The following is a 26,192-nucleotide window of genomic DNA, read 5'->3' as shown; positions in this document are numbered from 1 at the left end:
TAATGATGCATTTGTTTGGTTCTAGATCTAGAGAATTTATAATGAGTAGTCAAAAGCCTGGGAAAGACTGAACTCTGCTGAACTCGGGAATCCTCTCTTGAGAGTTCTAGGTAACCTAGAACTACCACAGACAGCTGGTAGCAGAGAAATGCTGCAAATAAATAAATTTATAGGTACAAATCAAAATCTTTTAGTAAAATCACGTAATTAACCTCTCACTGGGGAGAGTGAGCCAATGTAGACATGTGCTATAGAAAATTGGTAATAATTTTCTCATTGCAACCTACTTTGAAATGACCTTGGTCTATTCACTCTCAATATTTATAAACTTATTTTACACAATGTTAATTTATTTTGTGCTGATATGCTAGTAGCATTCTTCCCTACAGTTTACAAACAATGAGATTTTCATTTATTGATGGCTGGTCTTTGCAATGGTCAATACTCCTTGTAACTCTGACTTTTTATAGCACAGCCTTTGGCCTCTCCTGAGTTTACTGTTCTGGAACACCTGCTTCATTTTGTTGGCGCTGAGATTTCACATGCATTCATTCAATGTGCACCTGCTGCTCTCATGTTATGTAAAGTGGAAGTCATGTGTTCTGTAACAACGAGCTCTGGAACTATCCCTCACTGGCAGTGTGACTTTGAACCTTACTGCTGTTCTGTTTAACCAACTATAAAATGGTGATAATAATAGACCTGCTTCACTGATACTATTATTTAGTCCATGTTTAGAATAAGGTGTTTAAATCAGGTCCTGCAAAAGGAAGTGCTCAGTAAAACGGTAGCTAAATTGATATCATGCGTGTCCACACACTGGGTCTCCAGTGTGACAGTCGATACCATTTGAATATGAGTAGACAAAACTCTCTAGGTTTTAGTGGATCATGGTTGATATTTCCATTTTGCCCCTCAGTGTGAAATTTCACTCATATAGGACTTCATAGAAAGAATCTACTGCCTTTCCAGGATTTACACAATCTTATGCCATCCTACCTACCAGGACATTCCAGCTGCAAGTCCAATTTCCTGTATTGCTGACTTTCCTGGGTTCTTTCAGGATTATGTTACCTCTTCATCCTCAGGCATGATTTAATTATCCAAACAGAGACCCTTTCATTAACTCAAAGACAGCATAGTACCTTAGATATTTGAACATTTCTCAGAGTTCTAAAATTTCTCCTTTGCCTTTCACATCTTTCTTCCTAAAGAGTTTACTAACTGGGAATTAATTTTATCTGAATTGATTCTTGAATATTGATCTTTGAAATCTGATCACTTATTTTTGTAAACGTAGACCAGGTCTCACTTGGTACTTAATGTTAATTTAGAAAATTCCAATAGCATGGCTAATGTCTGACAAACTTTGCCATTAATGCTAAACTGGGGAGGTCCCTTTGGCTTCCATTTTCAAAGGTGAGATTGTATTGTACTGATCCCATCTGAGGATGCCTTCCTTATTAATTGAAGGCAATGGAGCTGGAGTTTCTTTAAATCACTGTTCCATTCAATCTGATAGCAAGTCTGCCTGGGTGTTCCTGATTTCCTGTGCTATTTTCATGTCAAATACTGCTGTCCCTTTATTATGCAAGGGATACAATTCATTGAAACCTAGTTGGACTTCCTCTCACTTAACATTCTCCTATCTTCGTGTTGACATTCTTCCACCTTCCAACTTCTGTGTTTACACTGAAAAAGCTGTTGCTGGGTAGCTTTGTTACTTATTTTTTTTCCCATCAGACTCATAGGGATATTTTTGGATTATTGTTTATGATGAATATTTATGGGAAATGTTTCTGTGTACTCTAGTGAGAAATCAGTGTTAAAGATGCTGGTCCCACAGCTATCTGTGTCCCTGGAAGCCACATCCTGTTTATATTTAAATAGTGCCAAGTATAGTGCCTTGCATGAAGGAGGACCCAGATTAATCTCCTGTAGCATTGATGTGTGTTTGTTTCATGCATTCTACTGTTTTCGCTAATTTATGGCATTTAATCACTAATCCGTTAATCTAAGTTTTTGTTTCATTGGATTCATCAAACTAATTGTATGAATTCTACTCTGATACCATGGCCTGAATTGAGAGATCAGATTCCCTTAATAAATGGAAGCAGTGAATGCGTTCCTGCTTCTTCCTGATCGGGAGGCCCGCAGTCCTCTGGTCTTGTTTGCTTCCCGGCATTTCCTTTTGTATTCAGCATTTCTTTGAGTGCCCTCTTTGCTTCTTGGAACCTCACCTTACTACCATCACAATTCTCACTGGTCCCTGCTGTATTGGACCTAAAATGGCAGGGAAGAAAGGAAGAGGAGAGGAGTAAGAAGAGAGGAAAGGATGAGCTCTGTTCTCAGTGAGTGTGTCTGTAGGCGTATTGATTAGGAAGCTTAAAATCTAAACTCCCTGTCTACAGTCTTGGCCTATCTTGAAGGTTGTGAGTCAACTTAGTGAATGTGTGCAAGGTACTTTTAGGCTGTCTGGCTGGGAGATGGGTTGGGTCCAATGAAAAATAGTTCAACTTAGCATTCTCCTTAGATGGCAGCCTCCAGGCAAGAGGAAAAGCCCGTGGCTCTGCCTAGAAGTTCTCACTCAGGTTCAGCATGTCACCAACTGGTGCTTGGCATTCAGTTTCTTAACAAAGTGATTAGCTTGATAGACGTCTAGATATTTTAAAAAATAAGAATATGGCTTTCTTTTTCTCAGCGGGTGCTGTCCATTTTGTCCATTGGAGGGAAGGTGCTGTCCCAGTATTAATGTCATCACATATGATCAGCAAGGGCTTCTTAAGTGACTCCCACTTCCCGAGTGATATTGTCCAGTATCGTTGCTTCAAATGCCAGTCCCAAATGTCTCTGTTCCAGGACTTTCCCACAATCCAGACTCAGATATCCAACCTCACACTTGACATCTCCACTGAATGTCTAAAAACTTCTCAAATTTAACAAATCCAAAGCCAAACACTTGTCTCCCCACCCCCATTTCAGTTCTCATTCTCACCATCTCGGTTGATGGCAATTCTGTTTTGTTTTTTGTTTTTTTTCTGGTGGCTTAGTGTAAAAACCTGTAGTCATTCTTAACTTTTCTTTTTCTCACACCTGACGTTCGACCCACCAGGTAACCCTGTGGTCTCTACCTTTAAAATCTATCTATAATCTGCCCACTTATCACTGACTCCTGCTAACACGCTAGTCTCAGTCCCTGTTGGGACACAGAACATGCTACTACAAAGTACACTTGGAAACTGAGAAAACACCAGAAGCAGAAAGGTCACTCTGACCATCCGCTGTCTTTCCACTGTCTTTCTGTGTGAGAGCTGATCATAAAGGATTCTGTTGCTTACGTTCCCTGAAAGGTGGGTATAAGACCCTTGTATGACAGTTGCCCTGCCCCTGCCCACCTGGAGGGAAGGAATGCTACACAGATGCCAAGAAGATTCTGAACAAAGAGGCCATGCTGAGCTCCAGTTTATCACCATTACATCGTATGCTTTTTGTCCAATCACCTACACAGCTGTCTATTCTTCATATGCTTCACTGAATGTAAGCACAAAAATAGACAGTTTTCCTGGGTCTTAGGATCCTCATCTCTGAAGGCTCCTTTATCACATAAAACTTTGGTTACATACATTTCTCATGCCTTTCTCTTGTTAACCTGTCTTTTGTTATAGGGGTGTCAGCCATGGCCCTGGTGATGGGTGAGAAAAAGAGTCTACTTTCCCTCCCCCATACCCCATCACCTTCTCCTGGATGACTGCACTAGCCTCCTCCGTGTCTTCCACCCCCTCCTCCCCATGGTGTATTCTCAACACAGTAGCCGTAGGTCAGTCTCATTTTATTCTTCTACGGTGTTTTTCCATTCCACTCAGAACACGCAAAATCCTGACAGTGGCTTTCTAGTTACTACAGCTGTGCAACAAAACATCCCCAAACTTAATGACTTAACATCACCATTTATTATGTGCAAAATTCTGTGAGTCACGAATTCAGACAAAGTATAGTGAAGGTGACTTGTCTCCATTCTGTGATGTCTGGGTCCCTCAGACTCAAAGGCATGAACCACCTGAAAGGTCATTCACTCAAGTATCTGGAGGTTGGTGCTGGATGTAGCCTAAGATCATCACCCAGACTGTCAGCTGAAACGCCTACACAGGGCCTCTCCATGTGGCTTGAGATGCCTCACAATATGGTGGCTGGGTTCCCAGGACAGAGAGCCAGGCAGAAGCTGGACTCTAGCTTCAGAAGAGATATAGAGCCCCTTCCATCATACTCAGTGGGCTGGAGCAGCCACAGTCTGTTCAGATTCAAGAGAAGAGCAATACAGTAGATTTTACTTCTTGACGGGAAGCAGCAGCAAAGTTCTGGAAGAGTAGGTGGTACAAGAAATATTGCTATCGCCATTTTGACACTATAGTCTACCACAGTGACCTGCATGATTGTTCCTTTTCTCCCCATGGAACATTCAGCCCTGGCCATACTTGTTGGAGAAAACAGATGTGCTCCTGCCCTGGGGCCTTCAGAACGCCTGCTCCCTCCACCTGCTCTGCTCCCCCAGGATGCCTGCCGACTCCCTCTTCCCTCCCTCTGCAAACTTTTATGCAATGCCATTTCCCCAGCGATGCCTTCCCTGACCACTCTACAGCCGTGTTTCGCTTGCTTTCTTTTTTTCCCCTTAAATCCTTATTCTCGTTGCCACCTTCTAATGTTCTATGGAAGTTTAATGTTTATTCTTTAGCATCCCTTGCTGCCAGAATGGAAGAACTACAGAAGCAGGAATCTTTACCTCTTCTGTGCAGAGTTATCCCACATGCCTAGAACAGTGTGTGGCACATAAATATGTATGGGATGTGAAACAGAGAGGGCGTTTCTGGTTGGGACATTCTGAACTTGCAATACTTGCTCCAGCTAATACAACTAAGTTTGTATGTTAGACCAGCATAAGTCAATAAGAAAAGACACCAACTTAAACAGTTGTTTTCATTGTGTAAATTTCTTTTTTTACCTTTTATGGACTCATGAGCCAGAATGTTTGTTTAAATTTCCATCTAAATATTTGTTTTTTTTATGAGGAACGTCAGGGTACTTTTTCCAGTTCCACTTTCCCTCACCTGACACATACACATTGACTGAAGAAGTCCAAGAATCCCCAGACACTCCAGCAGCATGAATCTGGGCAGCCTGGCTTCTGCATTTGCATATTCTCCAACCTTGGCATGCATGAGCCCTTCAGCATAAATAACCCTTCAGAATAAAGGTTGGAATAAAAACAATGATAAAACCTGCAATAACAATAATACTAATAATGACAGCACCATTGATAATTCCAGCCACCATTTTCTAGAAACCCCTTAGCTTCAGGTGTTCTTCCAGGCACTTGGTGTGCATGTCCGTTAGTTATCACCTTGACAGGAAGGCACCTTCATTCCTCGGATGAGCAAAAGGGGAGTATCAGAATTTGTTTAAAGTATATCAAATCTCTTTTATCCATAAAGTGCCTGTTTGATCTGTTGAACCGTAGCAATCGTTCATTCCTTCAACATTTGGTGGTTACGAAGCGCTGAGTTTATCTCGAAGAGTACCTGATCTTATCACTCATTGGAAGTTGAGTAATTGATTTCTAGTTACTGGCAGAATCCCATGTTTATGTTTGTTTCTCAATGAAAGGGTCCACAATCCTCCTCTACCCCTGGTGAGGTTCTTCTGGTTCATCTGTAGGATGGGAATCATTACACTCTTAGGTTTCCTCTCCCTGAATTTGACAACCGAGCCCATGGCTACCAGTTGGGAAAGGTAGGAGACACAGAGCACACCTAGTCCATTGAGAGACTATCAGTGAGCTGCCTTTGAAAGACTATGGCAAGGGTGGCTCAGCGCTGTTGCCCCAGCCTCTGACTTTCTCCAGCAGAGGCACTCGGACCCTCCAAGACCTTCCCAACTCATGACTTCATTCAGCCACTCCAATGGATTTGAGGGTTTTCCAAACACAGGATGTTATGATTACTAGTGGCTTGACCTCAGTCCTTTGGCTTTGAGCTTTTAGTTGAATGGTTTTTATTTAATTTTGACAGCAGTTGCATTCACTTTGGATTTCCCTTTTTTCCGCAGAAACAAGTGTGAAGGAAAACACTGTGAAGTACATGGAAACGCTTGAGGATAAGCTGTGCAGGTAAGGTTAATAATTTCTGTATTTCAGACTCCACAGCACATCTGGAGTCTTTATTATAACAATTTAGTTGAATCAATGAAAAAGGCTGGCAAATTTCTTTAATAAATTAACAAAGAAAGAGACAAAAAAGTTCTTTGAACCGCGTAAGTGAAAGATTCGGTGCCAGCCCTTACCTTCTCTTTTAAAAAGTAAATAGATTCAGATGTTTAAAAGTGTCTTAAAGAGATCATAGGATAGTTTTCATGTTCCATAAGAAGGAGAAGAATCTGACCAGGTGCGGTGGCTTGTGCCTGTAATCCCAGCACTTTGGGATCCCGAAGTGGGCGGATCATGAGGTCAAGAGATTGAGACCATCTTGGCCAACATGGTGAAACTCTCGTCTCTACTAAAAATACAAAAATTAGCTGGGCGTGGTGGCACGCATCTGTAGTCCCAGCTACTCAGCAGGCTGAGGCGGGAGTATCACCTGAACCCAGGAGGCTAAGGTTGCAGTGAGCTGAGATCATGCCACTGCACTCCAGCCTGGTGACAGAGCGAGACTCTATCACAAAAAAAAAAAAAAAAAAATAAAAAGAGACAAGACTCTTTTTAACCATAATAAATTCAGAATTCCTTCTTTAGACTGTTTTCCCCCTTTTTAAAGTTTAGTATTTTAAGGGGTCTGAAGGATTTTAAAGCAGTTTTTACATGGTTTGGAATAATACAGAAATGCACTTCTTAGGTTCTGTTTTGAATCCCGAATCAAAACCAGCATGAAAATTTCTGGCTGCTTTTTTTTAAACCCAATTAGGAATTCATCTTTGAGAAATGTCAGGGATGCTGCAGCGTGACAAGTTTCTGGCTTTTATGGATGTGTACTTAGGAAAATAAATCCCAGTTATCAGAATCTGTTCCTAATTAAGGCAACAAGTACTAGAGTTGAAATGACTCCCTGGAAGTCATTTAGTTTTATGGAGACCATTTTGCTACTATTTTGGAATTTGTTAAGTAACTCTTTAGATAGGCTATGCCTTAAGCCTTTGTCTGCTAAGACACTGCCATGAGCTAAAATGCTGCTTTTCCCTTAAGAGATGTTGAGAGGGCCTACTCTTCAAGGTAAGCAAGGCACTATAGGATTTATTCTCATCCTTGGAAAGCAGTCCTTTAACCCTCTGATTGATCTTTCCCTGGTTCCCATCCTCCTAGATTTGGGGAGAATCTGTGACACAGGTTTGGTTAGCAGAGGTGAGCGGAATGAGATCTTGCACCTGGGTCAGGTGCTCTGCTCTAAGTCTGGCCTTCCTCCTCTCCCATGTGTTCAGAGCAGATTTCTGGCACGTCCTTCTTGATCTCATCTGCAGCTGCCATTGTTTTAGCCATCAGCACAGCACACACCATAAGTTACGTTAGGTTATTGGGTAGCAAGTTGTAGCCATAAGCGCATGGGTATTGGTAAAGGGAAACCCATTTAAATTGCAGCTCTCTCACATATAAACTGCCTAACCTCAGGTAAGCCCTCACCTTCAGTTTTGTTTTGTTTTGTTTTAGCTATATAACAGGAGGAAGGGTACCTACCTCCCCAGCTGGTGTGTGAATTTAAATACCATATGTAAAGCACTCAGGTAGTTGGCAGTAGTATTTAATTGGTTCTAATGATAAAACAGTTTGTTTTTTTCCACTCAGGAGTATTCAATCGGTTCTAATGATAAAAAGAAGGTTAAGGAAAGTTTCCTTTACCTTCTTTTTATCATTAGAACCGATTGAATACTCCTCAGTGGAAAAACACAAACTGCTTCTCCTCTGTTCTCACACAGTGCAGTAATCGACACAGAAGGCATCTGTGATGAAATATGTGAGGGTTTCTCCCCAACAAAAAGTGAGCAATCAATTCTGCCACAGACAACAGCTGGGTGTCCTCTAACTCAATTCCGACACCGTCTACCTGGAAACAGCATCAGATGCCGCAGGTTGGGGTCACAGACCCGCAAGACTGCCCCACTTACAATGCCAACCCAGGTTGTTTTGCCTGTGCTTCTGACCAACCAACTAGAAATTGGGATTCCCATGCCCCTTCTCCTTGGGTTCAATGAATTTGTTACAGTGGTTCCTGAAATTCAGAGAAACACTTACATTTATTGGTTTATTGTAAAGGAGATTGCATAGGATACAGATGAAGAGATGCATAGGGGGTGAGGTATGGGGAAGGGGCACTGAGATTCCATGCCTTCCTTTGGCGCTCCATCCTGAAGGAACCTCCACATGTTCAGCTATCTGGAAGCTTTCTGTACCCCGTCCTCTTGGGCCTTCTGTGGAGACATCACTGGATAGGATGATCAAAGCATGGACATCCATGTAGCCATGTGATTGGACAGAAAGGGTATGATCTACCACAAATAGATCAAGTGGGAAAACCCAATAAGGCCTGTTTGTTAAGATTCCCCAGCTTCTCTGTGCAGCATTTCTTCCTTCAGGGATGGGGTAGGACCCCTTCTGAAATGGAGGTCTATGACCTATAGTCAGACAAGGTAGGTCAGAGAATTTCTTTCCTTCCTTGTTTTTTATAAGTTCAACTTTTATTTTAGATTCAGGGGGTACATGTATAGGTTTGTTATATGGATGTATCACGTGATGCTGAGGTTTGGGGTATGATTGATACTGTCACTTAAGAAGTGACACAGTAACCTGAAGTTAGTTCCAACCTTGCTTCCTTTCCTCCTCTACTAGTCTCCAGTGTTTATTGTTCCCATCTTGATATCCATGAGTACCCAGTGTTTAGCTCCCACTTACAAATGAGAACATGCAGTATTTGTTTTTTGTTCCTGCATAATGGCCTGCAGCTGCATCCATGTTCTGCAAAGGGCATGATTTCATTCTTTTTATGAGTGCATAGTACTCCATGGTATGTACATACCATGTTTTCTTTATCCAGTTCCCAATTGATGGGCATCCAGGTTGATTCCATGTCTTTGCTATTGTGAATAGCGCTGTGATGAACATATGAGTGTGTTCCTCTTCTTGGCTGGATGGCTTATTCTCTTTTGGATATATACCCAGTAATGGGATTGCTGGGTTGAATGGTAGTTCTGTTTAAATTTCTTTGCAAAATCTATGCACTGCTTCTACAGTGGCTGAACTAATTTACAGTACCACTGACAATGTGTAAGTGTGCTCTTTTCTTCACAGCCTCTCCAGCATCTGTTGGTTTTTGGCTTTTTAATAGTTATTCTGTCTAATGTGAGATGGCATCTCACTGTGGTTTTGGTTTATATTTCTCTGATGATTAGTGATGTTAAACATTTTTTGTATGTTGGTTGGACGCCTGTATGTCTTTTTTGAGACATATCTTTTGCCCACTTTTTAATAGAATTATTTGTTTTTTCTTTGTCAAATCGTTTAAGTTCCTTATACATTCTGGATATTAGACCTTCGTTAGATGCATAGTTTGGGAATATTTTCTCCCATTCTGTAGGTTGTCTGTTTACTCTTGATAGTTTCTTTTTCTGTGCAGAAGCTCTTTAATTAGGTTCTGCTTGTGAACTTTTGTTTTTGTTGCAATTGCTTTTGAGGACTTGGGCATAAATTCTTTTGAAAGGCCAGATGCAACTAAAAAAGACGCTGAATATCCAAAGCAATCCTGAACAGAAAGAACAAAGCTAGAGGCATCACATTACCCAACTTCAAACTATACTATAAAGCTACAGTAACAAAAACAGCAGGGTCCCAGTACAAAAGCTGAGAATTTCTTTATGGCCAGCTCCAAGACAGAAAGGCAGGGGGAAATTAGGGTATATTTTTAGTTTTTATGACCTGCCTAGGGGAGAAATAACAGTAGGTATGGGTGTTATGAGCCAGGAATTGTGGATGAAAAGCTATATACATAATCACAACAGTCATGCCCAGAACTCATCCTCTCTCCCTCCATGGCAGCTCCTCCTCCTATTCATCCAGCCTAATACATGGTCACCACCCACCTGGCTGCCTGGGTGGGCAGAAACCATGGGCTCATGCTGGCTCCCCCACCTCCTCTCTCACTCAGGTCCTGAGTCTTGTCAGTCTTGCCTCTTTAGCGTCTCACAAGCCTGCCTACCTTTATCACACTGACAGTGTGGGCCCCTCTTCTGATCATTATAGCAACTTTTCCTGCTTTGCTGTTCCATTGTTTCCCTCTTACCACTCTCTCCAGGTGGTTTTGAATAAGCATCTTAAAATACCAATCTGGTCATTGCACAAAGCTGCCTGATGTTCTAAGGATAAAGCCTAAATGTTTACATGCTTTCCGGTGTATACACACAGTGTTCTTCCATGTGGCCTCTGCGTGTACTTGAGTATCACCCATCACCACCCCATCATCACCCTATTGCAGCTGATGCTTGTTCCTTTATGCCTCCCAATGCCATTGCATTTTTTTTTTCTGGAAAGAAACTAATTTAAAAGGGCTCATGGTTAAGGGATATCACTCTGATAAGTATTAGATTGAACCATTACACTATTTTTACCTAGAAAAATGACAATTTCATATAGTTAACCCATGCTTAGGGATTTGAAGTCATCTTCAGGAGGGTCAGATGCAGCGAACTGAGGCTGGGTGGTCTCCTTGTCTGTGACACTCAGGCATAGCTTGCTCCCCCGACTCCTCTGCATATGCCCTAGTGGGCTTCTCCCAATCCACCCCTCACCTCACCAGGCCTTCCTATTCAGCCTTTGAGGTTTAGAATTCTCCTCTAGGAAATATTCCCTGACTCAGGGAAGTGCTTGCATTGATTTATTCTCACTTTCCACTTGCTCCTTGAAAGATATTGTAAGATTCAATCTGCCTTGTTCAGGACTGCCTGCTCAGTGATTTGCCAGTGCTGGATGGTACAGGGGTTCCCAATAAACATATATTGAACGAATGATTGAATAAATATATGAATTAATGCAAATAATTTATAAACATCGTAGGCTTATCTTCCATTATCTCTAGCCTCTTTCTCTGCCTCTCCAGCCATGCTGATGTTGCAAGCCACCTTGTCCCTGGCCTCTTCACTCACATACCTTAGCTACCTAGGATCCTGCTACAGTCTCAAATGACCATGATGGATGCTGCCCCTCCTGTAGCCTGCTTCTGGAGGGCTCTTTTCATGCTGTTTCAAGCTGTTAGGAGGCCTGGCCCAGATTTGTGTCAACTAGTATGGTGGAAACAACGGAACGGGGAGGAGAAAAAGCACCCAGGAGTCTGGAGCCCCTCTGGCCGTAGGCAGTTCTATTCCCATTCAGGAGGCTAGAGTGGATGCTGCAAAAGCCTGGTGACTGTCAGAACCTCTTGTGACAGAGCCCAATAGTTATGATTGTTCTCAGACACTCTGTGGGTTCCACTGATGATCTGTCACCTTCACAGTTCCTTTCCAAGAGGATCAACATTTTAAAATAGGAAGACAGTTTTAATACCTGACACAGTGGTGCGTCATAGTGACTGCTTGATTAACATCTCAAGTTATCCACTAAAGCAGATGCAAATCTTTACCTGTTCCCACTGTTTAGCATCTCTTGGTCTTACAGGATTTTAGGGAGGAAGCAGCTGAGAACAGAATGGATTGCTCCTTTTCCATTAGAATGCTCAAGAGCATATACTTAAAGATCAGAGCTAAGAGGCTTACATCTGGCTAGTCACCATTTTTGGGGACAAATTCAAATGATAACACTATCTTTGTTACTCTCTCAATGTATACAGAGACCTGAAGACCCAGATATTGAGGCAAACTCAGGTAGACTCAACATCCACTCTCTATCAAGAATGTCAAGTGAATTAGAAAGTCAGGAAGTATCTAATGTTGTCAGTGGTTCAAAAGCACATATTGCATAACACAAAGCAAAAAGTGGGCAAATATTACATGTGGACTTTCAATGTATATTTAAACAAGGATTTACCTTGTAATCATCTGAGTTATAAGTTAGATGCATGTATTCCTGTTCCTCCTTCTACAAAGAAGAGATTCCATTTGTGGATTTCTTTTTCGATTTCTACCTGTTTTAGGTATCCCCTTTTCTCCTTATCTGTAGCCAAATATCGCAGAGGGTGGCTGCAGTCAGCTACCTGGTCATTCCATAGATGCTTTCCTCTCCATTCCCATCACACTACCTGCAACTTGGCCCATTCAATAATCTCCTAACAGCCTCACTTCCCTCCTGGCTCACAACAGCTTAGCCTGCTCTTCTCCCACAGCCAGAATGACTTTATTACCATCCTGATGGGCTCCCTTTGCATCCGGCATACATTCCACAGTCCTTTTTATGCCCTCCTCCTCTCTACTTTGGCTCTTCATGAGGTGGCTCCTGCCTACTGGTCCAACCTCATTTCTGTAATCCTACCCTGCACCAGGTGACTGATGCTCCATTCTAGCCCAGTTCCCCCACATCAGCTGCACTCCACAGCAGCACCTTTGCAGAGCCCTCCCTGATCTAGCCTCTGTGCTCACACTCACCTTTATAACTCAGCACAATTGTCCTTCTCTATAAAGGCTTTCCTGCCTCCTCCTATTTCCTGTGTAGTGGTAGCCACTTACATGAATCGGTTACATTGACTCAGTTCTATTAGACTGTGAGCTCCTTGTAGATGGCACCTTACTTTCCTTGTATTTTAAGTGGTAGTCTAAGGTTTCCATGCCTTACTTTCCTTGTATTCTAAGTGGCTGTCATGCTGTTTGGCATGTAGTCAACAGACAAATCGTATTTAATGCAAGAATGAATGGATAAATCTCAATTTTATCTTATTCCTCCTTGCAAATTTGTTTGCAACTTGAATATCTTGAAATGTTATTCTCCACTATTACATTTAAAAAGTCAAGGCAACCTGAGAAGATACAGTGCCCAAATTCATTTGTCCTGGCATCAAATCTTAGTGGTATATAATAGAATAGGAAAAATTACTCCTAAGAACTTGACCCACTTATTCTCATTCCTTCAGGTTTATTGTTTCCAGAGGTTAATAGTTAAGTGTAATATTTTATCCTAATTGTTTTCTCTTATGGCCAAACCTTGCTTTGATTTTTATTTTCCCAATTATTACAATTCTCTGTTATCTTTTTTAATGAGTCAAATGAAATATTCAGAAGTCTTTACTTTGTAGATGGGTTCCTGTTTAAACGGATCTTATATCTCTTAACCATTCTACAGGAAAAATTTATTATTGCCTGATGGCAAACTCGTGTCTCTGGCCCAAGTGGGCCAAGCCTTCCCGCTGAGGGTGGGTGTAGTGGTTCCATTTAACTGACGGAATCTCTTGTATGCATGACTAATGTGAACACTTCTCTTCTTTCTAGAATCTCTCCATTCTAAGTCTACTTTTTTTCTGAAGTTGAACATACAACCTTTGCCACAAACTCTCTATGCAGTTAGTGGATTATAGATGATTTTTGCCCCCTTGTACTCTGCTGTGTTCCTCAAGTATTTGAGTGTGCATCACATGTTCATCATCAGAAAAGACAAAAGAAAAATCTTTAAAATCTGTTTTGAACATAGAAGAAAGTAGTTGGATACCTCCTTGGAGGCCCTTCTTTGCTTTAGAAGGAACTATGAAGAACTCAATGATGTTATCTGAAATTCACATTGAAATTTAGAGGCTGATTGATGTATTTTTCTAAAGATGAGTCCAGTTCTCTTTTTAAAAACCAATGTTTACTTTTTAATTATTAAAATTTAAATAGGACATCCTGATGTGGAATGATAGCCAAGTGAACTCACCCTGCTAATGAATGTCCAGAGGCAGCCCGCAGGGTGAGCAGCACCTCAAAGACCGAGGTCTGTTCCCTCACCCAAGCCTCCCAGAACTCGTGTGTCATGGTCGAAAAAGAGTGTCAACTGCCAACTGCCCTCAATCTAATGAAGATGGGAATTAGCCAAAGATGGAATACTTAGAGCAATTGTTTCCAAAACAGGTGCAAACAAAACAGTTTATTGGGGTGTGGGAAGAACATATTAGAGTTTCTATTTTATGCTTCCATTTCATCCATTTATATTTTATCTTTAAAAATGTTTTATATGCATATATTAATACATGTATACCATTTATGAAACAAATATTGGAGTTTCATAATTTTCTTACTGATGAGTGCACACAGTTTAAATTATAGAGTGTTGAAAAAATATTCATTTACTTATGTTCTAATATTAAACCAGGTATTAAATTCAGCATATGACCACTTAGTCTGCCAGCCTTCTTTGTTTTCCCATCCACAAAGGGAAGAAAGAAAGAGCGAATTATGTGACAGAAAAGTCAGCACTAAGGAGGTGCAAGAGGCAAAGACTTAGAAATCGAAAGGTCAGGATAACAAAAGGCAGAGGAGAGAGAACTTAAAATGTGTTTGTTCTTGGTGGCTTCAGGCAAGAATTTATGAGACTTATCCAAGTGTGTGGCCCTTCCAAGCATAACAGCTGAAAGCAGAAGGGTCTCCTTAACCCAGGTGTCCTACCCCAAATTTGACAGAAAGATGTTCATTTTCCTCATAGGTGTGGAAGCTGCTCATCCACTTTGTAACAGGAGCTTAACCATGAATGGAATTCTTTGAGATCCCACCTATAGTATACATTCTAAATTATGGAAGGTAATTTTGAGGTTCCTGTGCAAACAATCTATTTTCAACCCATGTTGAATTTATTTCCAATGCTGTTGAGAAAATGAATGTAAGGAACGGTAGTCGGTGAATTTGCTGCTCCTCTCCGTCTCCCTCTGTTTGCTTTTTGTACCTTTTGATTTGATTGTTTTGTCACTGACAGGAAGATGCCTTCCACCTCTCCTGCTCAACAGGCACAAGCCAAACACTTCACTCTTCTTCCCAGACCTTATGTCTTCATGGAAAACTTGCTGCCTTTCCCATAGCTTCTTAACGGCCTTGACACCTTTGTTTCTCTCTCTGCAGCCTCAGAAAATCAGAGAGGGATTCTCAGCTTCTTTCTTCCCCCTCCTGTGACCTCCTTCATTCCCAGCTAGGGACTGCTCCTTGCATCAGTTCTGTCTTTTTTTTATGAGTAGGAGAGTTTTGGTTGCAGAGACTGGACTGGGAGCATTGCTCCTTTTTTCATTGCTACCTGCTAAGTGGTCTCTTGAACGGAATTGAAGCCTGTGTGTCCTGCAAGATTCTGTTGAAGTAGATGTGGCCTTCGGTGATTTCTCCCTCTTCTGACTCCCGTCTTGTCTACTGTCTGCCTCTCACTTGTGCTTAGATTATGCTATCATGACATCTTCTTCCTTCTCACTTCAGCCTCCTGCTCAGGGCTCTGTGGTCATGCACAGTGAAGACTTGTGATTTCATCCATTGATGGAGACATTTGCCCATGGGCTCCCGTTTTCTGTCTGAAACCAGATACATTGATCTTATGCATCATATACGTAAAAGCCATTGTCTTATCTGTTTTCATTCATCTGTTGCAGCAGTTTATAAAGCAATGATTATTTGGTTCATGGTTCTGGAGGCTAGGAAGTCCAAGAGTATGGCTGTGGCATCTGGTAAGGGCCTTCTTGCTGTCTCATCCTATGGCAGAAGGATGAAAGGCACATGAACACACACGATAGAACAAGAGAGGGAGGGCCAGAATTTATCTTATCAGGAAGCCATTCCCTCCATAACCAACCCACTCTTGAGATAATAGCATTAGTCTGTTCATGTGGGCCCTTATGACCTAATCTCTTAAAAGTCCCACCTCTCAACACTGTTGCATTAGGAATTGAGTTTCCAGCACATGAAATTTTAGGGGATACATTTAAACCACAGTAGTCTTCATAAAAATATTCATTGTTGGATTTATATTTTGAACTGTGAAGCTATTTGACTATATTGACTAATTTTACAAGAGAAACAATGATTTATATTACCTTATCAGTTTTAAATGCAAACTGTAAGAAAATATAAAGCACTTAATTCTACAAATTTCAATGTAATCATGAATTTTATAATCAATGATTTTTGCATTTTTTACCTTATTTTATCTCATCAGAAAAATCTTAAGTATGCTTAAAATAACAATGCATAAACTAAACATACAGATAGAAAAAATACATAAAATATAACAAAAATGGTACGAATTAAAAAGAGTAAAATAAGGAAGGAAAACAAGGGTAGGAAAAACATTAGTAACATTTTGATGGAGATTAAACTCACCAACATAGTAGTTTACTATTCTAGATACTCAAGTATTGACTGATATGTATATAAAACTAAGTAACATTTTACAATGTAAAATGTAAATAATTATTTATTTATAATTTATAATTAACTTTTCAGGTCTGCATTGGCCTATTGTCACTGTAATACTTTCCATTCCCTAAGAACCCATGTAATGAATTTTAACTCAGAAATAACTTTCCCAGAAAATGTTCACTTGTGACAGAATTTAGTTTCAGAGTGCTCAGATCAATTCAAAAAAATATACGTGTAGTCCTTCAGAAAGAGAAAGCAGAGTTCCATCCTCTAGAATTCCAGCTCCCCTTGTTAGGAAAGTCTTTCCTTCAGGACAAGAAAAGAAGCCACCAACCCCGAATCCGAACTGAACTCTTCACATCTGGAGCCCAACATGGGAGCAGAGGCCACTCTTGATATAAAAGGCCTCCTTCCGCTTGAGGCATTACTTTTTAAGCAAAAACAAAAACAAAAAGTACACACACATACACACACACACACACACACACACACACACACACACACTGTTTCTGTTTCCCTAAATAGTGAAGATCCCTGCAGTTGGCAGCAGTGTTGTCCACCGCCAACTCCCTGTTGTCAATCTGGAAGCTTCATATAGGGAGGGGCTCATGAAGCGGCCTCCCCCGTAACCCCTCTCCTGAGGATTGCTGTTTTGAAGTACTGGTTCTGGAATCAGATTGTCTAGATTCAAGTGTGGCCACTTCTGAGCTACAGGGCTTTACCAGGTTAGTACAGCTCTTAAAGACTTGATTTTCTGTCATAAAAATGGGACAACAGTAGAATAAAATGAAAACTATTTCTTATGTATAATAAGGGATTGCTTAATAATCCCTCTTGCAGAGACTGGGCTGGGAGCGTTGCTCCTTTTTCATTGCTCCCTGCTAAGTGGTCTCTCTAACTGAATTGAAGCCTGTCTGTTGAAGTCGATGTGGCCTTCGGTGATTTCTCCCACTATGGAAATTATGAAACCATGAAACTCTACATTACAAAACAAGTTTTTTTTGTTTTTTTTTTAGATGTTGTCTTGCTCTGTCGCCCAGGCTGGAGTGCAGTGGCACTATCTCGGCTCACTGCACTGTCTGCCTCCTGGGTTCAGGCAATTCTCCTGCCTCAGCCTCCTGAACAGCTGGGACTACAGGCCATGCCACCACACCTGGCTAATTTTTGTATTTTTAGTAGAGACGGGGTTTCGCCATGTTGGTTAGGCTGGCTCGAACTCCTTACCTTGTGATCAGCCCACCTCAGCCTCCCAAACTGCTGGGATTACAGGCGTGAGCCACCGAAGTTTTATTTTATAAAAGTAGAATAGAATCCCTTATTTTCCTGGTGAAACTGTGGGGAGAAGAGAGATGTTTGCTTGTAGCTAATACCCTCCATTAAGGACCTGCCAACCTCCTGATTATCCAAACATTCAGCTTTTTTTGCTGTCTGCCCAGTGGTCAGCTGTTAGCACCTCCTGCAGAGGGTGGAAAGAAAAAGAAATGAGGTAATTGAGTTCTTGCTAATGGCTGTGACAGAAGATTTAGAGCCTTTAGTGGTTCCTACAACCAGATGGCAGGGATCCTAGAGCACACTGCTGGCCTCAGAACCAACCTGGCTCATTCTGAAGTTTTTGAGATTGACAGACCCTTGAGTTCCCAGGCTCCAGAGCTCAGGTGCTGGGAAGGATTTCCCATCGCTTCTGAGATTTGGGGAGCTCCAAGGCCGCTCCTCTTGACCCTCTGTGGAGCTCAAAAGAAAATCATCTTGACCTCAGAGACAGCATTTTGTGGGGGGAGATGCTTCAATATACTTGTTTCTTTCCTTGTGGTATTTTCCTTGGAGAAAGCAAAAATATTACCCTAGAGAATGGTGTGGACAGAAAAAAAAAAAAAAAGAATGAAGGTTAGAAGTGAAGCTCTGTGGGCTTGTCTGGTGAGGGCTTTCTTCCCAGGACATAGCAGCATGAGAAGAATCTGGGTAGCACTGCAAAGATGGAATCCGTGGGGTCTTAGTTGCCTGTCATCATTTTCTTTGTCATTGATAATTCAACACTTAATTGAATGTGGTGGTGTTTTTGAAAGATAGCCTGAAAAAAAGAATATGACCATGATTTTTCACTAATAGAACAGAAAATAGACAGGAGATTATCACTTAAAACAAAAGGCTTCATGGTAAACAGGCTCCACTGTGGTTTGCTCAATTCAACCAAAAGTATCTGCTGTAAAGCAATGACAAGATCACTCTGCCCCCTGAGATCAATTGAGAAGTCAACCAATATTTAAGAAGGTCTGAGACTTGGCAGGGTGCCCTGTGATTGAGGAAAGAGCATTCCTCTTTCTTTAGTTTAAGTTGGCAGAAAGACATTCGGTTGCGATTATCATGTGGACTGAGCTAAGAAAGGCAGTGTCTTGTGTAAGTTATGTCCATGGTGCTCTATGAGCCTGCACATTCATTATCCCCAGATGTGTCAATGTGCCTCACAGTGTGCACATTTCAAGGCACCTGTCACAGTCTTAAAAAGACAATTTAATTAATAGTGAATGTTTGATCTTAGATGATTTTTATAAACTCAAGAGAATCCATTATAGCCTGAGTGTTTTTGATGCATTTTGGCTGGGACTTGAGAAATCTTAAGAACAATTAATTGCTGTATCAATGGAAACCCCAGTAGGTAGATAACCAATTTGCCATTAATTAAATGAGAAGACTTTTTAACGATTCGAGGAAGCATCGTCAAGATTGTATGATAGTTTAATTTGCTAACATGGTATGAACCTGTTAGCTTCAGACACATGTTAATAAAAGCTAAACTCCTCATGGGATTTCTCAGATGCTCAATTCTAGCACACAGCCATTTTTGAGACTTGCTCAATGTCCTTATCTCACTTCACTGATGACAGTTCTGCAGCAGCTGTGGCAAATGTAGGTTAGACAAAATATTACATGCAACATTTTCTATGATTCATTTTGCGCCTTTTCCCTTCTCACCCTTCCCCTCCAGCCACCCTGAGTCATACAACAGCTGTGAGAACATTAGTTACAAGGGAGTGAGCTGCAGACACTTTAGGTGCTGGGCTATATCCCATTTTATCTGGAAGCTCACACCAGGATGGGTTCTAAATTCCTTATCACAACCACCTCAGGTGGAAAACATTTTTTTTCCTTCTATTGCTGCTGATGTAAAGATGAAATTTCTCAAGCTGAGAGAATTTTATGTGATCATATTGTATGTTAAGCCTCAAAAGATAACTCTGTAGCTCCCATTCATCACAAAAGCAGGGCCTTTCAGTTGTGCTTCTTTAAGTAAAAAATTCTCTGGTAGAAATCATACAATTATTTAGTGGACTAAGAAAAAGAAGAGAATCACCAACATGATGACTCGTGACAATTACACAAAGTCATTTGACTGAGTGATTTCCTTTATTATTCTGTAACTGGGAAAATAAGTGAACATGCTGGTTATCAGCTGTGGTTTTGCAATGGATGTGTTCTACCGGTGCAGCGTTGTAATGACGCTGCTCCGTCTCACTTTGCAAATGAACTCTAGCCTGTCTCTTTTAATTGACTCTGTGTCTCTAGAATTTTCTTGATTTATTGCTGCTCAGTAGAATTTACTTTTGTTTTGTTGATGGCATTTGTCAACTCTAGTAGTTACTGAGTGGAAATTGTTCTAGAGGGTTGCTTTGGCGTAAGTGTGCTCATTTGTGTGGCTTATCGGAGCATGAAGCAAAGATGTGTTTCTGTAAGATGTCTTGCCCTTCTGCTTGCCAGAGGGCCGGGGCTCACCTGAATATGTTTCATATGATTCCTTACATCTGTAAATGACTCTGAAGCTTTTCAACTGGAAGGGTTTGGTCAATTGTAATTGTATGACTTCAGAATGAATGTAGTCCCATCTTTGTTTCCCAGGTGGTGAGAGTTTAAGGCGTTATATAGCAGCTGTGATGATGGGGGCTTGGCTTCTCATCTCCAGCTGTGTTAGTCTATCTAGAAAGAAGGATTCTTCTCTAAGGAGAATTCAGTGGGACAATATCCAGACATACAAATCTCAAGAGACAGACTCCTGAAAGCAAATTGACTGCTCATTTGGCTTCAGATTCCATGCATAAATCTCCAGCTCTGACTCTTAATCACAGCCACTTGACCTCACGACAGGGTTTTGGAGGCAGACTGATGCCTGCAAAATGGCAACTGATGTCTCAGCCTGTTGCTGTGTCAGTCTAAGATGAACTAGCACTACCTGAACTCAAGAGTAAGAAGCAAATGAAACTGGCTATAAAGGTGAGGAAAAAGCAGATAAGCTGTTACTGAGAGTGGTGACCATATGTTATTTAGAGGGTACACGGGCCCTTTGTGAAGCCTGTAGTATTGGGCTGCATCTCCTCTTTCCTCTACGACCTGCCCCCATTGCCTCACTTGATGGATTCCAGTCAATTGTAATTTTGAGCATTGTGAGACTAGCCATGCCAATGTCTTGTTCTTTAAAAGAAGAATAAATACACATTTGGAAGATGGCTACAACCTTATGCAAAGGTCTAGAAGCAGTGAATTGAGGGACAGGTCTTGCTGGTCCAAAAGTAACTTCAGGCAGGGAAGACTTTTCCCATGTCCTTCAAATCAACCACATCACTTGGATCACGATGCTGTTGATCTGGTTTTAAAACTTAAGAGCAAGTATCTTTGATGATGTAGTTGATAAATGTCATCAACGACCCACCAAGATGTCAGTTGTTTCGTCTTGTCAGTGGCTGTCCTGCATTCAGATCTGTGTTCACTGTGTGATCACATGCCTTTCTCCTAGACTTATAGTTTCCCTTCCCTTTCCCCAAACAGTGGAGCTAGTGTTTTTTTGTTTTTTTTTTTTTTTTTTAATTTATAAGCAAAGATTGTAAAATTCTAGTCGGGAGTGGGACATCCTTTTTAAATAAATAGCCATATTAGTAATAATAGCAAGGACACCATCTAGATAGTACTGTATTTTCAGGGCTCAAAAGTGAAAAGCTAGGAAAGCCAGCTGTTTAAAGCATTGGCAGGCCAGATATGACACAGAGTATCCTCCTCACTCCCACTCCAAACTAATGTCGTCTTTCTGTGAAGAGCTGTGGCTGTTTCTGTGGTTCTGAGTTGGTGGGAATATTTTTTTTTCTTACAGGGGTACATGTTTATGTTTGCAACATGATATTTCTTGCAGCCATACTCCTCAAGTCGCATCTCCAAAGCTCACACACTAAGCGTGGTCAAGTGAGTCAAAGCAGCAGGAGAGAAGCATGATTCGGGTGTCTGGGATCAGAATGGGGAAGGCAGTGTGTGCGGGTGTGGGGCTGGCCTTGGTGATCTCAGAGTGGGGGGCGTTTCTCTGCATGTTTAGCTCTGCATCGCCTCAGAGTTTGAGCTTGACTGAAAACGACAATAATAAACATGCTCAAACATGATATCATTTAAAATAAACCCAGCAATCTTTAAAAATTAACGTTATTATTTCTTAACTGGACCATTTTACTGGTCTTTTTTCTTAAGTCACAAAAATAAATACAAGCCTTATGTCTAGGTCCTCAAAAAATGTGCAAGTAAGCCTAGTAAAACTCTGGTAAGAGACATTGTTTCATCAACCACCTCATAACCAGATCTTTTCACATAGATTTTAAGGGAGAAACTTGGTTTATCTGCACGTTAGTGGATGCTTCTGTTTGCTTTACTTCCGTAATAAGAATCCCTAGAAAAACTGGGAATAATTAGCAGAAGGGTGGAAGCATGAATTTAAACTCTTATAGCCACACTCAATTTTGCCAGCTTTATGATTTGCTAACCAGTGCTTTCTATGCCAGTTTCTTTAAGTCTAGTATTGTAATAAAAGGAATCAATAATATCAATCTGTATAGTAATTTTCTTCAAGAAATTCAAAAGCCTATGGAGGAATTTAAGAAATACTTTAACATGAGAAGACGTTTTGCAAAAGAAGACGTACACATGTCCAACAGGTATATGAAAAAATGCTCAACATGACTGATCATCAGAGAAATGCAAATTAAAACCATAAAGAGATATCATTGTACCCAGTCAGAATGATTGTTATTTAAAAGACAAAAAATAGCAGATGTTGGTGACAATGTGTAGAAAAGGAGACTCTTACACACAATTGGTGGAAATTTAAATTAGTACAACCTCTATGGAAAACAGTATGGCATTTCCCAAAGAACTAAAGATAGAACCTCCATTTGATCCAGCAATCCCACTACAGGAAATCTACCCAAAAGAAAAGAAATCAATGTATCAAAAAGATAGCTGCACTTACATGTTTATCACAGCACTGTTTGCAATGGCAAAGATATGGAATCAGTGGGTGATTAGATAAAGAGAATTTGGTATATATACACAATGTAATACTATTCAGTCATAAAAAGAATGAGATCTTGTCATTTGCAGTTAACATGGATAGAATTGAAAGTCATTATCTGAAGTAAAACAAGCCAGTCACAGAACATCAAATATCATGTGTTCTTCACACATAAGTGTGTGCTAAAAAATGTGTTCATTGCAGGGAATGGTGGCTCACGCCTGTAATCCCAGCACTTTGGGAGGCTGAGGCAGATAGATCATGAGGTTAGGAGATGGAGACCATTCTGGCTAACACGGTGAAACCCTGTCTCTACTAAAAATACAAAAAATTAGCTGGGTTTGGTGGCACGCACCTGTAGTCCCAGCACTTTGGGAGGCCGAGGTGGGCAGATCACAAGGTCAGGAGATCGAGACCATCCTGGCTAACATGGTGAAACTCCAACTCTACTAAAAATACAAAAAATTAGCTGGACGTGGTGGTACGTGCCTGTAGTCCCAGTTACTTGGGAGGCTGAAGCAGGAGAATCACTTGAACCTGGGAGGCGGAGGTTGCAGTGAGCCAAGATCATGCCATTGCACTCCAGCCTGGGCAACAGAGTGAGACTTCGTCTCAAAAACAAAAAAAAATGTGTTCATATGGACATAGAGAAAGGAATGATAGACAGTGGAGATTTGGAAGGACAAGAGTGAGAGGGGGTGGATGATGAAAAATTATTTATGGGTATAAGGTACATAATTTGGGGGATGGGTACCCTAAAGCCCTGACTTAATCACTAGGCAATCTATGCATGTAGCAAAATTACCCTTGTACCGCATAAATTTATTCAAATAAAAAATGAAATAAAATATTTTAGCCTGTGCTCATTAGTTTACTTATCAAGTGTCTACATGGCTCACTGCACTTTCCTCCTAGGTCCTCTGACTTCTGAGGCAGGAGGTGAGGCCAGGCTGCGGGCAACTGTGCTTCCGTTTCTTACCAGGACTGGTGTCAGGAGCGAAGGTCCTAACTATTTTGGTGCAAAGTGTTCATTAATGGGTGTGTGAATCCCATCTCCAGCTCCAGCATGACTCCAGGGCCTGAAGATAGCTTGAGATAGTGTACAGGAAAAGGGATGTTTTTGAAAGTGCTGATTATTTCATAGCCTTTGGGTGTCAGCCATGAATCTCGCTTTATGCCCTTCTAGGGATCCTGTTGCCACCACTGAGCAGAAAATGCAGTGCTTCTGTGAAGAAATGGGGCACCATTAATGTGTTCCTGAAAAAGCTGGGTTGACCTTTCTTGTGGCTGCTTCAGAGCAAGATATAACTTTGGGACAGAAAAAAGGAATCTCTCTTTCCAGTTTACGTAGGATAGTAAGAGTTCTGATTCTTAGCTGCATGTTAGAGAACAAACAAGAAGCACAGACACTCATCCTGGGGAAAAAGACTGTGGAATCTTTGGAACCTGAGAGGCCAGCCAGTTCCTTTCCTAGGATAGAGATTTCTTTTATAAGCTCCGTGTTGTGCTTAACACCATACCTTTGGCACTGAAGTTGTTCACTCTCTGGGGAAACCATCAAAACAATCAAACAGAAACAAGAGCTTTTAAAAATGGAATGTTTGTGATTTAAATCTCTAAAAACTTATGGCACAAATACATTTTAGAGAATCGCAGTGGTGATGGCAGAGAGACTGATTCCAGACCCTTTTCAAATGTTTGTTGGAAATGTCTGAAAATGACAGGCAGTGATAACATCAATAGCTAACCTTCATCAAGAGATGTGTACGTCAGATAATATGCTAAATACTTTAAAGGGACTATGTTCTGTATGTCTCCTAACAACCCAGTGAGGGGTGAGCTCTATTATTAACGAGAATATATAAGACAACTGGGACTCAGAGAGATTCAGCATCTTGCCAAAGGTCCAGCAGGAGTTCCTTTAGCAAGACTTAAAAAAATGATTACTGTGGAAATTTCCAAACATCTACAGAACTAGAGAAATTATAATGAGCCCCCCGTAGGCACCTTACGAATTCAGCAAATTTCAATACATGGCCAAACTAGTTTCAGCTATCCTCCCACTTACTTTTCCACCCTATTAGTTTTCTTTTGCTGCTGTAACAGTCACAAACTTCGTGACCTGAAACAACACAAAGCTGTTCTCTTCTAGTTGTGAAAACCAGAAATCCATAATCAAGTTCACTGGGATAAAGTCAAGGTGTCCACAGGGCTGGTTCCCTCTGGGGGCTCCAGGGGAGAACGCATTTGCTTGTCTTTTTCATCTCCTAGTGGCCACCTGCACTCCTTGGCCTGTGGCCCCTTCCTCCATCTTCAAAGTGCATCACCTCAATCTCTGCTTCCTCATTACATCACCATCTCCTCTGACACTGATTCTCACTTTTCTGCTTCCCTCTTATAAGAACCTTGTGATTATATCAGATCCACCAGATAATCCAGGATCATCTCCCTATCTCAAGATTTTTAAGTTAGTTAGTCACATCTGCAAAATCCTCTTTTCCATGTAAGATAAAATCCATACGTTCTCAGGATTAGGACATGGACATATTTGGGGAGCCATGAATCTACCACCCTCATCCTAGCACCAACAGGAATATTTTGAAACAAATCTGAGATATTTTATTTAATCCATAAATATGTCAGTGCATACCTCTAAGAAGATAAAGACTTAAATCTTAACTGCAAAACCATTATCACACTTAAAAACTTAATAAGAATTCTTTAATATCATCAGATCTTCAGTGTTTCAGTTTTACCCGGTTGTCTCAATATTTCCTCAATTCTAACAAGTGGTTTATTCAAATTGAGACATGTGTCATAGGTCTTTTTTAATCGTTCGGTTCCCTCTCCTTTTCCTTTACTTTCTTCTTTGTTTTTGAGAGAACTAGGTTGTTTGTCCTACAGAATTTGGCAATTGTGTTCCTGTTTTCATTCACGTGTGGTTTTTTTTTTCCTGTATTTTCTATAAACTGGTAGTTAGGTCTTGAGACATGGTCATATTTATGGCCAAGAATTTGATTTTACGGCCAAGAATGCTTCATCAATAGTGTCGTGACTTTCTAGTGTACCACATGGGGAAGCCAGTAATGCCTGTTGTCTCTCTCCTGTGATGTTAAGATTAGTTGCTGAGTTGAGGTGTGGAGCACTCCATCCTTCTTGTATCAAATTCCCCATCAGCTTTTTACCTACATTGGTGATTATGGCCTAGATTCATTACTTCATGAGGGGGTTACAAAGTAGCAATAATCTAATTCTGTTATTCAGTCTTCATTTTTAGCCAGAATTCCATAAAAAATAAACTTTCCTCTATTGGATTATCCTGATTTACAATTTATGAAAGACAGCCAGGAGAAATACCTAATTCTTTCTCCGAATGCATCCATTTCCGGAAGAGTAACTGGTTTCCTGGCATCCTACAAAGAAGAAAAAGTGTCTGTATATGAATGCACGTGCATTATTAGGAAGTCACGGTTTTATATATTCGTGATATTTCAGTTCTTTGCAGAAGTTATTCTCTTTCAAATTGCCCCATCTTTGGCCAGTGAGAGCCCCTTCAGATTGGCTA

General features: G+C 40.9%; 1 protein-coding gene across 5 annotated transcripts in view; it reads left to right on the top strand.

Annotated features, from left to right (window-relative positions):
- DISC1 (DISC1 scaffold protein) overlaps nucleotides 1-26,192 on the top strand; it is a 373,398-nt gene that overhangs the window by 284,439 nt on the left and 62,767 nt on the right. For all 5 annotated transcript variants that reach the window (XR_004257992.1, XM_032242435.1, XM_032242432.1 and 2 more), the window contains one exon: nucleotides 6,100-6,160. Coding sequence is in view for 4 of the 5 variants with exons in the window: in XM_032242435.1 (XP_032098326.1) it covers nucleotides 6,100-6,160 (61 nt within the window). In the remaining variant the exon portion in view is untranslated. Of the gene's footprint in view, nucleotides 1-6,099; nucleotides 6,161-26,192 lie in introns of those variants that run through there.

Source organism: Sapajus apella, unplaced genomic scaffold (genome assembly GCF_009761245.1).
Source record: "Sapajus apella isolate SASKATOON/1434 unplaced genomic scaffold, GSC_monkey_1.0 scaffold49, whole genome shotgun sequence".
NCBI classification, from domain to species: Eukaryota; Metazoa; Chordata; class Mammalia; order Primates; family Cebidae; genus Sapajus; species Sapajus apella.
The sequence above is the reverse complement of the archived record's forward strand: the minus strand, read 5'-3'. Positions and strand labels throughout refer to the sequence as shown.